The 14,406-nt window shown below is 41.0% G+C and overlaps 2 protein-coding genes across 2 annotated transcripts; both read right to left on the bottom strand.

The window, feature by feature from the left end:
• Positions 1–825: 825 nt before the first annotated feature.
• Positions 826–1,520, bottom strand: LOC124265671 (putative uncharacterized protein DDB_G0290521). Its single transcript, XM_046700471.1, has 2 exons — positions 1,493–1,520; positions 826–1,268 (listed from the first exon to the last, which is right to left on the bottom strand). Exons 1-2 carry the CDS (start codon positions 1,518–1,520, stop codon positions 826–828), a joined length of 471 nt encoding a protein of 156 aa, XP_046556427.1.
• Positions 1,521–3,950: 2,430 nt separating this feature from the next.
• LOC124265707 (organic cation transporter protein-like) lies at positions 3,951–14,050 on the bottom strand. The gene is made up of 10 exons (XM_046700511.1): positions 13,896–14,050; positions 12,129–12,349; positions 11,392–11,622; positions 10,988–11,190; positions 7,928–8,233; positions 7,368–7,502; positions 6,611–6,696; positions 5,342–5,462; positions 5,017–5,089; positions 3,951–4,635 (listed from the first exon to the last, which is right to left on the bottom strand). Exons 1-10 carry the CDS (start codon positions 14,032–14,034, stop codon positions 4,453–4,455), a joined length of 1,698 nt encoding a protein of 565 aa, XP_046556467.1. The 5' UTR covers positions 14,035–14,050; the 3' UTR covers positions 3,951–4,452.
• Positions 14,051–14,406: the final 356 nt, after the last annotated feature.

The following is a 14,406-nucleotide window of genomic DNA, read 5'->3' as shown; positions in this document are numbered from 1 at the left end:
CTTTATTGGTATGGTCACTGCTCTTGTGATGATTTACCTTTGAATTTGAGCTGCCACACTGTTTTGTACTGCCATTGTGATGCCTTTGTATTGATTTGTAAATATGTATAATTTGCGTTGTGCCTCAACTCAGTGGGTGAATGTTTAATGCTGTTGTCAGCTAACAGCAACATTCAAGCTATGTCTCTTCTGACTGCATTGTGACTGAAGAGTGTTAGAAAGTAAGAGTAAATATTCAGACAGAACGACCACATGAAGTCAACAAACACAATAACCACGTGAATCCTTACTGTCATCTGAACAACAATTGCTCTGGACCGACCATGACCACATAGGAAAACCGTTATGCAGTCTGCAGTAAAGTAGTCCATATCCAATCTCTTGCTGATTCTTCAGTGTCAAAACAATCAAGGATCATTCTTATAATGTGAATTTTCATTTAATAATTGTTTGTTTTTAAAGAAATAAAATTATTAGATAATGTTTTAACAATATGTTTTGTAAGTAGAAGATTGGTATTTTATCAGTGCGATTGTTACTGGCTGTATCCTCAAAGGGGGTTAAAGTATCGTAACATTATATTGTCCTATTGAGAGGGTACGTAAGTCCCAAAACTATCAAAGACAGTTTAGCTCTACCAAGCTTTTTAATCGTAGAAGATTTTTTTTTCTTCAAAAATTTGGCTCAGTTTTCCGACCATCGCCAGCCGCTGAAGGGATGGTGTAAATCCAGCTATGGTCCATGCAGGTAGCAAAGTTACTGCAAGTCCCCATGGGCCCTAGTATGGTGATCTACCTTCAGTTGTTGGCGATCTATAGTCCGTTTTTACATTGTATTGTCCAGAAAAAATGTAAAGATGTAGGTGTAAGTGGAGCAGTGGGTGCAGATGTAGATGTAGGTATAGGTGTAGAGGTAGGTGTCGGTGTTTGTGAAGGGTTGGGTGTAGGTGCAGGTGTTGGTGATGGGGTAGGTGCAGGTATGAGTGAAGGTGTAGGTGTAGGTGCAGGTATGGTTGAATGTGCAGGTGCAGGTGTAGATGAAGGTGTAGGTGTTGGTGCAGGTGTAGGTGCAGGTGATGGTGCAGGTGTAGGTGTAGGTGTAGGTGATGGTGCAGGTGTAGGTGTTGGTGCAGGTGTTGGTGCAGGTGAAGGTGTAGGCAAAGGTGAAGGTGATGGTATAGGTATAGGTGTAGATGCAGGTGCAGGTGCAGGTATGTGTAGGTGAAGGTGAAGGTGAAGGTGAAGGTGTAGGTGTAAGTGGAGAAGTGGCTGTAGGTGTAGGTGTAGAAGTAGATGAAAGTGAAGGTATACAAAAATTGAATGATGAGTTCTGGGGCTGACATAGATGCAGTTGATCCCAATGCATAACAAATATGATTTTTCAAAGTGATCCCTGTTGCTTCAACACTAGGTAACGACACTATATGCCAATGATGTTGAATAGGATGTTGTTCTGGTTTCGGGACGAGCGACGCTTTAACTGAACTACCCACCGCTGATTCCATTCAGCGTTGCTGTCATATCAATGGACCACTTGAAATAAAGTCCATGAAATAATGTGTAACGTTCACACTACGTGGAGCTATCTTCATGTTCTGATGGAAAGATATGGCACATATCCATATAGTGAAGCCTGGCTGCACTTGGCTGGAAAAACACATCAATAGTCACCAAACGCACCATACCAATGAACATGTTTATGCACACACTTCTCGTAAAATCCAACATGCCGAATTGTCACTTTGGGTATAAGACTTCACATATTTCAACAGTGCACGCTTAACTCATCCAGGCTATCAGACGCGGGCTGGACACTGCCCAAAATGAACGTATGGGATACAACGCTACTTTCCTCGGAGCGGTCGTCCAAGGGTCAACCCCTCGACAAGATCGGCACATTACCCAGCAACACCAGCGAGATCCGTTCTTGTCACCCCTTACGTCATGTTCGAAATGAATACCTGTTAATATTAATACACAAATACAAAATGTATTCAGTCATTTTGTTTCAGGAGCTCTTTGAATTAAACTTGATGAGTGACATAATACATGTCTTCATGTTAATCTCAATTACTGCAATACCACTGGAATTACAATGACAATGAAAGAATTCAATTTTATGCTACCTTCTCCACCTCATGTAATCTTACGTAGACTAGTCCAATCAAGGATGATCACATGGATTTGATTGTGTCAAGTTAGGCCTACTGTTGATTAACGAAGTTGACATTTATGTTAGAATTGTGTATGCCCTGAAACATTCCCATCACGGACACAATTGAAGAACTTTGCAAGTGTGAAGAGGGCTTAGATGATGAAACAGTGGCACCAGCACGAGAATCGACATGTTGGTGATCAGACCCCTGCAAAATGGCCGAGTACGACCTCTTCTGTATACACTGCTGGATTCGGTGCAGTATGATTTTGAACTTTAAACTCGATTCCGGCATGGGAAAGCAGATTGACGGCTGTTGTGCAAAGGCAGTGATTTGTGTACGTATGTGGAAACTTGGTATTGTTCGAGATGTATTTCAACATTTGTGACAGTGAATGTTTGCCAACTCACCGTGAGGTGTAGGAAGGTGTTCCCTATTCTCGCGGTACTTACGGATATCGGCTGAAAAAATAACACAAACAATTCGTATCGTATTCATGCTTGTTGTATTAAAATGAAGGGCCTTCTCCTCTAACATCTACATCTATCAGCTGCCAGATCGATCAGGTGAATTACCACTCGTGAGCCCGGTGATAAACAATACGATCCGCCATTGACGAAACGAGGCTTCTCCCATTCTCGCGGTATTAGCAATCCTGCCGGAAAGGGCGGGAAAAAGTAATGATATGTCCAAGTTGGTATAAACTCCCCAATATTCGTGACACTGCAAGATTTTGATCACTTACAGTCTTGGTCCACTTCCTAGTTACCAGTCGGTGTTGTAAACTGACTGACTGACTGAATTTGGTTTTACGCCGCTTTAAGCAATATTCCAGCAACATCACGGCGGGGGACACCAGAAATGGGCTTCACAAATTGTACCCATGTGGGGATTCGAACCCGGGTCTTCGGCATGACGAGCCAACGCTTTAACCACTAGGCTACCCCACCGCCCCCGGTGTTGTAAACAACCGGTAAGTGTCGCGCATCGGCGATTTCGGCAGAAAACGTGTTTACCGCGAGAATAGGAAACCCGCGAGAATGTGAGACGGACCTATACCAAACAGAATCGCGGATATCGACGACAAATTTTGGATGTTGAAAGAACAATTCGTTATTGGGATTCATACGATTTGAAGGATGAAACCGGACACAAAAGGTAAGATTTCAACATTTTTAATTGTTTTTATATGCTTGGGCTTGGGCTTGTATCAGTGGGATTTCCTAGACTGCATTAGATCTACGATACCTATTCATGATAACCGATTGGTATTTATTTTTTGCTATTTTAGTATATCATGATATTATCATTCAGTGTTAGATCAGATGTAAATCATGTTGAAAGCTGTTTTTTTAGAAATGATAGCTATGTTTACTTATATTCCGTTGATAATTGTGTTTAGAAGCCGTGTGGCAGTCTAGTGAAAGGGAGGTAACTAACATGCAAGTTCCTTTGGGCTTGTTTACAAAATGTTAAACGTTGCACACCTCTGAAGAGTTTTACGCCCCAAATTGTATTTCTCTCAGTTGCTTTCAATAATGACCCATCAATTATTTCCCTTAGGCCATTCTCATCAACCTTAGCAAAGCGGGACTGTGGAGGGACGCTCGGTGGACAAGATGGAGCTGGGTCAGCGTTAGCGCTGGAATTACCAGTGGAAGTGGAAACGTCCGGAGTGCTGGGATTGGTGTATTTTGGAAGATCAATATCCAGAAACAAGTATCATTAACTTATTCTTTGGCTGAATAATAATTTTTAAACTTGGAATATTGAACCAAATGAAATACACGAATGCTTGAAATTTGCAGAGCAGTTCATTTGTGAATAACATCATTGAACAATGTTGAAGGGTATTATTTTATGGCTCTTCAATCACTTTACTATTATCTGATCACATATGACTATGTGCCATGTGATTGTATACACCTGTCACCATCATCTTTGAATAATTCTTCCAAGACTTTGTCATCTTCAAAGATTGTATCAAAATCCCAGGGAAAGAAATTGAGGTGATAATGTTCCTCCATTATGCAAATTCATGCAGCGAAAGTAGTACGGTATTAGTGCCAACGTATTAATGTGCGGTTATTAGGCCATCATTTTCAGGTATGTCGAACACTATTCGACAAGGATAATTAACCAATCAGATTGTGGAAAAAAACTCACTATTGGTTTACAATCATATATGTGTTTTTTCACAACAATGTATGGTGTGCTTCTTAACCCAATGAACCGAATTTCGCACATCATTATTATATTCTTGAATATAGGGTCAGGAAATTCTCAGTTCCAAGACACTAAGGAGAATTGTCCATATCTTTAGCTGTTTTGGCGTCCGTCTTCTTGTGCCATGCTTCCACGTCGTCCACGGTTTGCGGGAGTTCTCTCCCCATCGTCTCTGGCAGGACGTTCACGAGGAGGGTAGCTAGGAGACAGCACACTCCGAAGATGGTTCCAGGGGCCCACTCCACGTGTTCAGCCTGCATTTATGCGAACAAATACGGTATTTCAATCTAAACTGGCTTCAATGGTGCATAAAACGTCCCTGTGCTGATTTCAAATGCAAACCCCGCCAACCCCACCCGGACTTGGTGGATGCATGTCATCGTATCCCAGTTGTTCAGATTCAATTTCAATACCAAGGAATGTTCAGGAAAAGGACTAGTTATATAGTCGTGTAGAAATCGTTGGAATCGTGCTAAAATCGGTTTAGAACCTTAGTAACTCCGTGAAACATAACTGAGCTGTATCGAACAGTAACAAACAGCGAACTGCGATCTGTGCGAATTTACTAGTTTGATACTGCACAAGGAATAATGATGATACAACTAAGCGTTAACGTTGGATCTGGTCATACTTACAAGGAGACTCGAGAAAGGAGCCAACATCCCACCAAGCCGAGAACAGGCAGACGAAGTCCCCAGTCCAACATTTCTGAAATAAGTTACTTTGTTGTTTTCATGTAAGTGAATTAAATTATTGTGAAATTATGAATAATTAACAAACAATAATGTTGAACTAGGTGTTCGCGAAATGTGTACACTGAAACAGCATTGCCTCTCTCCAAATGTTGGGATATGTTCCAGTATCACGTAATTTACATTGATACAATTTAATTGAAAGAGCCCCAAATAAATGTATGAATAGGTACTGCACATAGATGTGATCATTTCAAAGAAGACTGACCTCAGATTCGTTGGAAACATTTCTGGTGTGAAGAAGAAGGACGTTCCCCATGCTCCCGCCGCCCCGAACATCCCGATACAAGAGAAGGCTGTGACAGCAATCGGAGACCATGAGCTGCCTTCTGGAACCAGGGTGTATGACGTGTTAGAAAATCCAGAGTGCTGTACCATAAAGACCACTAACATACTGAACATAACAAATTATATTGCTGGGTAAAAGTGTGTATATGGGTGATTGAGAGTTCAACGCTCAATTACACAATATTGCTGTTATAAATCCTCATTGGCGGACTTCATGAGCACGGGTATTGTGCTGACACACTTACATTATCAGTAAAATAAGGAATTCAAATCCATGAACAGAAAGTTTTGGCATGCCAAGGAACTCTGGTTCGTTATATATAATATATATTGTACAGTACCTTGTTTGGTGCTTTACCCTGCAGAATTATCAAATGTTTGCTCTTTTCATCTAACAGACCTTATTATATTTCACCAAAATTGGAAACTTGACACCAACAGTATTGATAATAACTGTGAGGAGGCAATTCTTTTTAGTTTCTTGTAGCGCCATACACATGGCAATGACGCATGTCCCCTTTAAACATGTTCATAGAAGGCAAAGTGAAACGTTTGGTCATAAAACGTGAAAAATTGTGAAACAAAATTACGTGTAGCGTGTCACATAATTACCTTAGCGATTGCGCGTGCATTGGAATGCAAGCACATCAGTATTGCTAAACAGGAATACACATGGAAAATCCATTGTTAATAAAAACAGCATGCTTCGACTAATAAAACATCAATTTGAGCGCGCCGTGGGTAGCATTAATGCTGGATAGTCCGTTGCAGAAGTTGCACGAGCCTTGGACCGTAGTCGTCTAAAACTACAGTCTGAGGGCCCGTCTGCAAAAAAAAGGACACTGTTATAGGTCTTCCCCCCGGCCTTGGGCGTCATACCAACATGAGGTAATAAAAAACAGCATACGTCATCTCTGGAACAAATTTGTGAAACAACCTCCACATGCAGACTGATCAGAGGGAGAATGTCAGCGCAGACCATCAGGAATCGACTGCGAACGTCATGCAATATTTTTCTCATAACATGATGCCGCAATCCACTAATTTTCGTTGGTATTGTTACCTGGATGACAACAGCATGCTACAGATCTATCTTCATAATCATGCACACACGTCTATTGTGGAAATCAGGTTATCAAGTGTTAAGTTTTGAAATTCGTACAGAATAAATATCGATTTCATTACTTACTGCCTACAGATTTGCAGACTGTTGCCGCAAGCAGAGCAATACCAGCGGTGCCATGTAGAGTCATGCTTGTCTTCTTGCGACCATATCTGTCAAATATAACAAAGTAGCATTTATATATAGTGCACGAACACCTGAGTCAATCTACACCTGTTTCATTTCAATAATTGGAAAAGGTAGCAACAGGCGTTAGCTTCAACAGATTGAAGAGAACGGTGTCTCACCGTACACTAATATCATTCATTTTAATCAAACTTTGAGTTACTAATTTTCTTGGTCCAGACTCGATTACCAGTAGGTCGTCCAGAATATAGTTGACTAAGGCATTTCACAATTCACTCATTAACTCTTCCTCTTTTATCGTTAAATGTTGTAGTATGAATATGGAGGTAGGTTGTGGCCCTTAGCATGAAGTTAAAACCTTATCGCACACAGTGTACAGCCATCAGGGTTACTCTGCCACTTAAGCATGGTGGATACTCCACACAGATACCGTCGCATATAGCAATAAAGACACCGAAACAGATCGGTTTGATGAGAGGAGAAAGCTCAATGTAGGTCTATTCCTCTTTGATGCAACCCCAGAACACGATTTTGATAATGGTAAACCGAATGCATACGTATATGTGTGCATTAAAGTCTTTGAACCAGCACGTCAAAGAGGCGAAACTCTGCACATATACCGTGCTACCAGTGTTCCATTCAGTGAAGGTACACGTACACGTACATAATTCATTCATGATGTCAGGGAAGAGTGTACCTGTCGACCATGAAGTAGAAGACAAGAACTGACGGAGCCTCAAGGAGAGAGTAAAGCACGAAATTGACGTGGGGGCTGCCAGCGAGAGAATGGGACATCATGAATAGTCCAAACACTGTTAAACTGTCTGTTATCCTGAAACACATACACTGGCATCACAACAAACATCACAAACGAGCATTACAAGAGACATATTTATGAATGAGGCACTGTGACTCGAGAAAAATCCTTTGTGAGATATGTACATTTAGAAACACCAATAGAAGTGACACACATAACAGTGTTTTAGATCCGGAGGACTTGATAATTACGATGACTCTCATTACGTTATATGTATGGATTCAAAAGTGTAGGGCCATCTTTCTGGCAGATAGCTTATTGATAACTTGGTTAGGTCACCAATATATCTGTCACGTGTTGGCTATTCCAAGCTGCAGGTGACACAGTTAGAGGTTGAACATTGACATGAATTTGTTCATTCATTCTCGGTCTGAGCCCAAACTATTACGTCACAACTAAATTCATTTCGGTTGACTAATTGAGAAAGTGGGATAACGTACCATACAAACCACAATACAAACACATTCGCGGCCAGTCGTTTTCTTTTCATCAGGTCTAAGAATGAAGGCTTAGTCTTATCCTTTTCTTTCAGAGTCATCTTCTTTCCATTGAGGCCCCGGTCTTTGCTTCCAAGTAAAGATTCAGTGAGGCTGTTCTCAGATTCCTGTTGTTTCTGTATGTTCTTGTAAACATTCAAAACTGTTTGATAGTCCTTACCGCTGATGCGAGCTGCTTTCTTGAGATTCTTAGTGACTTGCTTGGTCTTGTTGTTGGTGATCAACCAGGACAGAGACTCGTCCAGTAAGCTGGAATTGGTAGAATGAAAGTAACAACCATTACAGGTGTTCGGGGAACCATAATGCAATACATGTGCCTGTTGGAACAATAGATCTGTATCATTTAGCATGTCAGGAGTTCCTCTAATGAATAGGATCTCTTTCTGTTAAATTATACAATGTGTGACAATAAGAAGGGTCTGGCTGTCCTAACCGGTGTCGTATCTTTCCGTCATTCGACAGCAAATGTAAAATATGGTATGTTATCTGAACAATTGTAAGGTACTAGGGGACCGTTCATAATTTATGGCTAGGGGGATGACGATGATTTTAAGTAGGGGTGGGGTGGGTGGGTTTGTCACCCATTTTGTACATGACATGCAGGGGGTCACTTATGTACAAAATATGTAGGGTGGGGGTGGGTGGGTGGAGGTAATTCACATTCTACATGCATCCCCAGAAAAATCATCATCACCCCCATGCCATAAATTATGAACGGTTCCTAGGTGAAATGAAACATATCTAAGGCATGAACAGTTCATGTGTTAAGCAATAATAGTGAGTGAGTGAGTTTATATTTATCGTCACTTCGGCAATATTTCAGCCATATTGTGACGACAACAATTAATTATCAGTAAAGATCAATGCCATTAGAAGCTATAAAACTGTTTACGATGAACAGTAAAACTTCTAGTCTATCAAAGATACTAGCAAGTAACTAAAAACCTATACTATAATGCAAGACAATAAAATATATTCTATTCCAAAAAAGAAACGCATAAACAAGAAATCTGTTGCGAAAATGTTGTATTTTCAAACATGTATAACTCGTCCTGAATAGACTAGTACATGAACTTTTACATCAGTTTAGAAGAAGGCAATGTCTATACAACCAAGTGGATAATTTTAGATAACGGAGACTTAAGCGCGATGGTGACCACGTAGAATGGTCCCGACGTCGTGTCTCCTGGCTCTCAGTCCAATCTCTGTCAACCTGTTCCGTACAGTTTGACCGGATATCCTCCGAAGTCCAGGCACTCTGGCTGCTGTGCTCTCACACGTGGCAGTACGATCACGCAAATGTAGTACCCGGATGTACCGATCTTGGGCTGGAGTGGTGACTGGAGGTCTGCCTCAACGGGTCTGCCTGAACGCCATTTGTTATACCTGTTTGGATGTAACGAGCTGCAAGCAGTGATATCGTGCTCAGACTAACATTTAGACGCCTGGCAACAGAAAATTGTTAATCTCCAGCGTGCATTCTTTCAATGGCGATGTTCCGTGTCGCAGCGTCAACGCCTGGCATAGTGATTTGACCTTGAAACTCCTTCAAAACGAATGCCGATTTCCGTATTAATCTGGATTTTTATAGTCTGACAGTGCATGCTCTTTGCTGCACAATTCAACTTGAACGTGATTTATGTTGCGTTGTGGCGATGCCTTCTTAATTCTTGCAAGAAATCTCATCTAAATCAACATTTTCAGATAAAGTCGATTTTTCACTTGTGCAACTGTGTAACATCATGTTATCAACACGTTTGTTACATATTTTGACGATTGTTTGAACACAATTGGTAATTAATAGATTTTTTCAAATACAAAACGCCTATGCGTTTCTTTTTTTGGATAGTATATAAACGGGCTATAGATCACCAGCAACTGAAGGTAGATCACCATACCATGGGGACTTATAGTACTTATAGTACATGGGCTACCTGCATGGACCCTAGACGGATTTATATCATCCCCTCAGCCGCTGGTGATTGTAGTTAAATTTAGCCATAACTTAAAAACACAAAAATACTCCGTTCTCAAAATACGGTATGTTGGATTTACCTTGAATGTTTTGGAAATAACGTGGTGGCGCGTGGTCCTGTGCTTAAAGCTCAGGTCACAAATCGGTGAAGTTAAGCAGCGTCGAGCTCGGAGAGTCCTTGGATGGGTGACCGTGTTTGGCAGCTTGACTCCTGAGAGTTTCTAGGACTTGAGTCCTGCCCCACAACGAAACACATGTGGTCTCACCTTAGGCAAGTGAGTTTGTTCAAAATTGTCTCTGTTCACCCAGCAGGAAAATGGGTACCCGGTGGAAAAAAAGTCATATGACTATAACCTTCTAGCGCCTAACAGGCAGCTTGGGTTATCCGGGGTAATAATGGCCTTGGATTGTTAGCGCTATGAGCATACCTAGTGTGGAGTTTGGCGCTATATAAATGGACACATTATTATTATTCATTACCCCCACAGGAGGACAATAATTTAACAATACTTCAACCCCTGTGAGGATACAGTCACTCACAATCTCAGCTGCTAATCAAACTGCCAATAATAGAATATGTATCTATTTACAAATCATTTATCAAAATTTATGTAACAATTCAATTTCTTTTAAAACTGCAATAATTAAATGATGATTAACGTTAAAACGATCCTGAACTGTTTTGACATTATTTATCCCTTCTGATGAAAAAATCAACGCAGTCAAGCAGTGACTGTGATTCTCCCATCACAAGGGATACAAAACGGAGCATCTTCACCTTTCAATCAATACTCATGTGTATATCTTGTATGGCCAGTGCCAAATCGTCGCATGATGACCTCTTCAAATTTGGACTGACAACCAAAAGTAAGTGTAACCGATAGTTGGTCCCTTACAATAATAGTTCCAGTAGGGAATAATGGCGGTCCGGTGAGGATCAGGCAGCAGAATCAAGACATTACTGAAACGCTTTCAAGAAAAGGTAAATCGCGTTTTAGCAGAAAGCTCACAGAGGTGCAATTACTCACAAGAACTGGACGAAGACGTATAAGGACACAGAACAGTACACAAGCTGTGTAATTCTCCAGGAGTAGGTCTGCATCAGGTAGGCGATCAGGGCGATGGATGCGGTGCAAAACGTCCACATTATAGAGCCAAAGAGGCCACTCAGCTTCCGATGACGAGAGGGGAACATCTCAATGCTTATTGTCATTTTCGTCAATACTATTCCCTACAAAAGACGTAAACTTCATATTAAGTGGCAGAAGACATGTCATCTGAAGTGGTACTATTTCGTTTATGTTCTAATGCGTTAAGACCATAGCTTTAGAAGTGCCGATGAGTTACATTGAAGTTTCTGGTAATTCCTCCGAGTTAAACGCGAATGAGGAATCTATGATTTTGGCATGGGCATAAATAGGATCAAATTTACCTGTTGTACAAAACCCAAGAACACTCGTAATACAAGAAATACGGTGTAGGTAGGGGCGAAGGCGACGCCCACGCCCAATCCCAGAAAACAAAGGTGGGACAAGAGCTGCACAGGGCGGCGGCCATAATGGTCCGAGAAGACGGGAAGGACGAACGCTCCAATACCCTGCCCTATGATGAGAAGCGTCTGGGCAAATCCGCGTAAATGTGCTCTGTCACACACGATGTCCATCTGTAAATATGACGATGTAAATGTAGATGGCAAGAAAGCGGCGAAAACCACATTAAATGGTGACTGCAATCAGAATTACCGTTACTATATTGCAGTTGTAGCACTGAACTGTTCTCGTGTATGTTTTAACAAAAAGTTCCGGTAGTTGCAGCACTTGCCTATAATTGGAGTTATGAAAGTTAAGGCGAACACATTGTTGTAGCCTAAACTTTTACATAGACATGCAGTACTTAGACTTGTAATTACTATTCATGATCACAGTGGCTGTCTCCTAAAACATTTGTAAATCCTATACTTTAACAAAGACGTACAATAGCTGTAGCACTGAGACTGTTTTAACTTTCACACATTACAAATTCCTTAAAGCTGTTTCAGCGCTGAAAGTGGTATCTAAATGTAATGTTAAACCATAGCACAGGTTTTAATCACAATATTAACCTAATGGTCAGAGTGTTGTTATCAAATCTTTCCAAGCAAACTGAAAGGATTAAAAACCTTCAACTCACATCAGACATCAGCGAGGTATCTTTCCCTTCCACATACTCGTAACCATAGATACAGGACAAATCGGAGGTGGAGATATCGCCAGAAATGTTGGCTTCAACCCGTATGTTACATTTCTCAAAGTAGATCTTACTGTTGTTGGCTTGATAGAGTTCATTGTCAATGACGTGGTAGATATCAGATATATTGACCGGCTGTTTGCAGGTATGGGCCACATGTCTACCTACAAAACAAAAACACTGAAATAAAGAGTATGTAAATCCAATAATTTGGGTTATAATGATTGCACTAAACCTCTATAGTTCATGTTGGCGTCCAGCTGCGTCTATAGTATAATTCCAAGGAAATGGTTATTGTATGTCTCTATATTTCTGTATCCGGCAATAATCAGTGATGTTTGATGAGGTGCTAAGTGGCCAACATGAAGAATTCAGAGACTATATTTTGTCAAAGATATCAATAACAGGTATTCGTGTGAAGGAACTCTTGATTTAATCAGCGGATTTTAAGTACATAGTGATATTTAATGTTATTTATCGGTTAGTACTGACTGTCATCTAGGATCAATGTTCCCGTTTTAGATGCCATATCTGCTGCATCTTGATCGGTTATATAAAGTGGGGTGATGCCACAATTGCAACGATAACTGTAACGTGAATCCACGCATGACAAGGCCTACCATAAGTTATAATTAAAATCCCATTGCATTGTCCGTCTTAAAGTTAATTTCCAACACTAGAGAATCATCTGCCTCGATGATCTGCTGGATCGTATTCCAATGGGCGCGAGAGACAAAAAGCAACGAAATCAGATGACTGGATCACTGCAGAACATTGAATTGACACAAGATCTTTCTCAAACGGATACCAGACTGGTAGCACCCATCTTACACGAACCATTGCATCACTTAGTTAAACTTTCGATATTCGTGATTTAATCTGCTGATTTTGACAGTTTATAAATAAAACAGGTTTCCAGCTTGAGACAACAACACCTCACTCAAACACATCCCATCTGTTACTGTGACTAACAATGGAATATTCAGATGCTTGATGGGCATTTAGAAGTTGGAAGGTAGCATAACAACGTATGGTATGGATTTACAACGTCTTTGATATTTACAACACGACGTTTTTGGGCTAATTCTTACCCCTTCATGAGGTGAATATGATTACGAGCAATATATATAGTATGTACAGGAAGCCAGTGAGATAGTATAACAGAACTCTGTACATCTCAATGGAAACACATCACATAATCTCTGTACATAATGTGCCGCAGAGAGCCTCTTGCACTGGCTGCAACGCTCAGTTAGTTTACGCTGAACATTCAACGAGTGTGGGTCCAGCGCTGAACACAACAATCGCAACGGGTTTGGGTCCTGCGCCGAACACAATAATCGCAACGTTGTGGGCCAATCGTTGAAAACATTCGTTTGCACTTCTCAAAAGCTGGCCATTTCTTCTAATCCATAATGATCTCTCTGAGTAGACAACTACAGCGTTAAAAACGAGCAAATTGTCTTCTGTTAATAATGTCTCTACACCAAGACGATCAGGGAATGAGTTAACATGGGACTTGATGTGGTCACGTTCCGCGGAATCTGAGAGTGCACAGTCCATCAGTGATGACAGCCACGATGACTCCCTGGATATCTTGGGTTCTGATGTTTTCTGAAACTTTACTATTTCTATATTGTATGTTAACAGAGTCAGTTACACGTATGATGCTTGAGTATTGATAATGTTACTAAATACACATCAACATACCCACAAACACGATGTTGAGAAGCTGGAAGGACGCTGACAATGCCGACAACATACACACGAAGTACTGAAACAGCTGGTACCGTCCTGCACCTCCCAGTGCATCAAGAACCTGGTCAACTGAAGAAGTTTTGACTGCCATCCTTTCCCCTTATAAACCGCCGACTCTGCCACCTGTTCACTATGTCTGTGTTGTGTTCTATAGTTCTATTGCTTTAATATCATGCAGATTAATGAGTGTATCTGCGCATGTGTATGCCTGGTCACATTTCGTCTTTATTTCTCAAGTTAATTCATGTTGAAACACGTGTTCACCTAAGCCGCTATAGTAAGTGAGTTGGGAACCGATGACATGTGATGTGTCAACCAAGTCAGCGAGCCTGACCACCCGATCCTGTTGGTCGCCTCTTACGACAATCATGGGTTACTGAAGATCAATATTCTAACCCGGACCTTCACGGGTCGCCGCTATAGTGAGGGGTGGTGATGACAGATAAGACCATATATAATTCCC

The sequence above is a fragment of the Haliotis rubra genome, unplaced genomic scaffold, assembly GCF_003918875.1.
Source record: "Haliotis rubra isolate DU_JTF1 unplaced genomic scaffold, ASM391887v1 Scf99, whole genome shotgun sequence".
Classification (NCBI taxonomy): domain Eukaryota; kingdom Metazoa; phylum Mollusca; class Gastropoda; order Lepetellida; family Haliotidae; genus Haliotis; species Haliotis rubra.
This window is presented reverse-complemented; position numbering and strand designations above follow the sequence as displayed.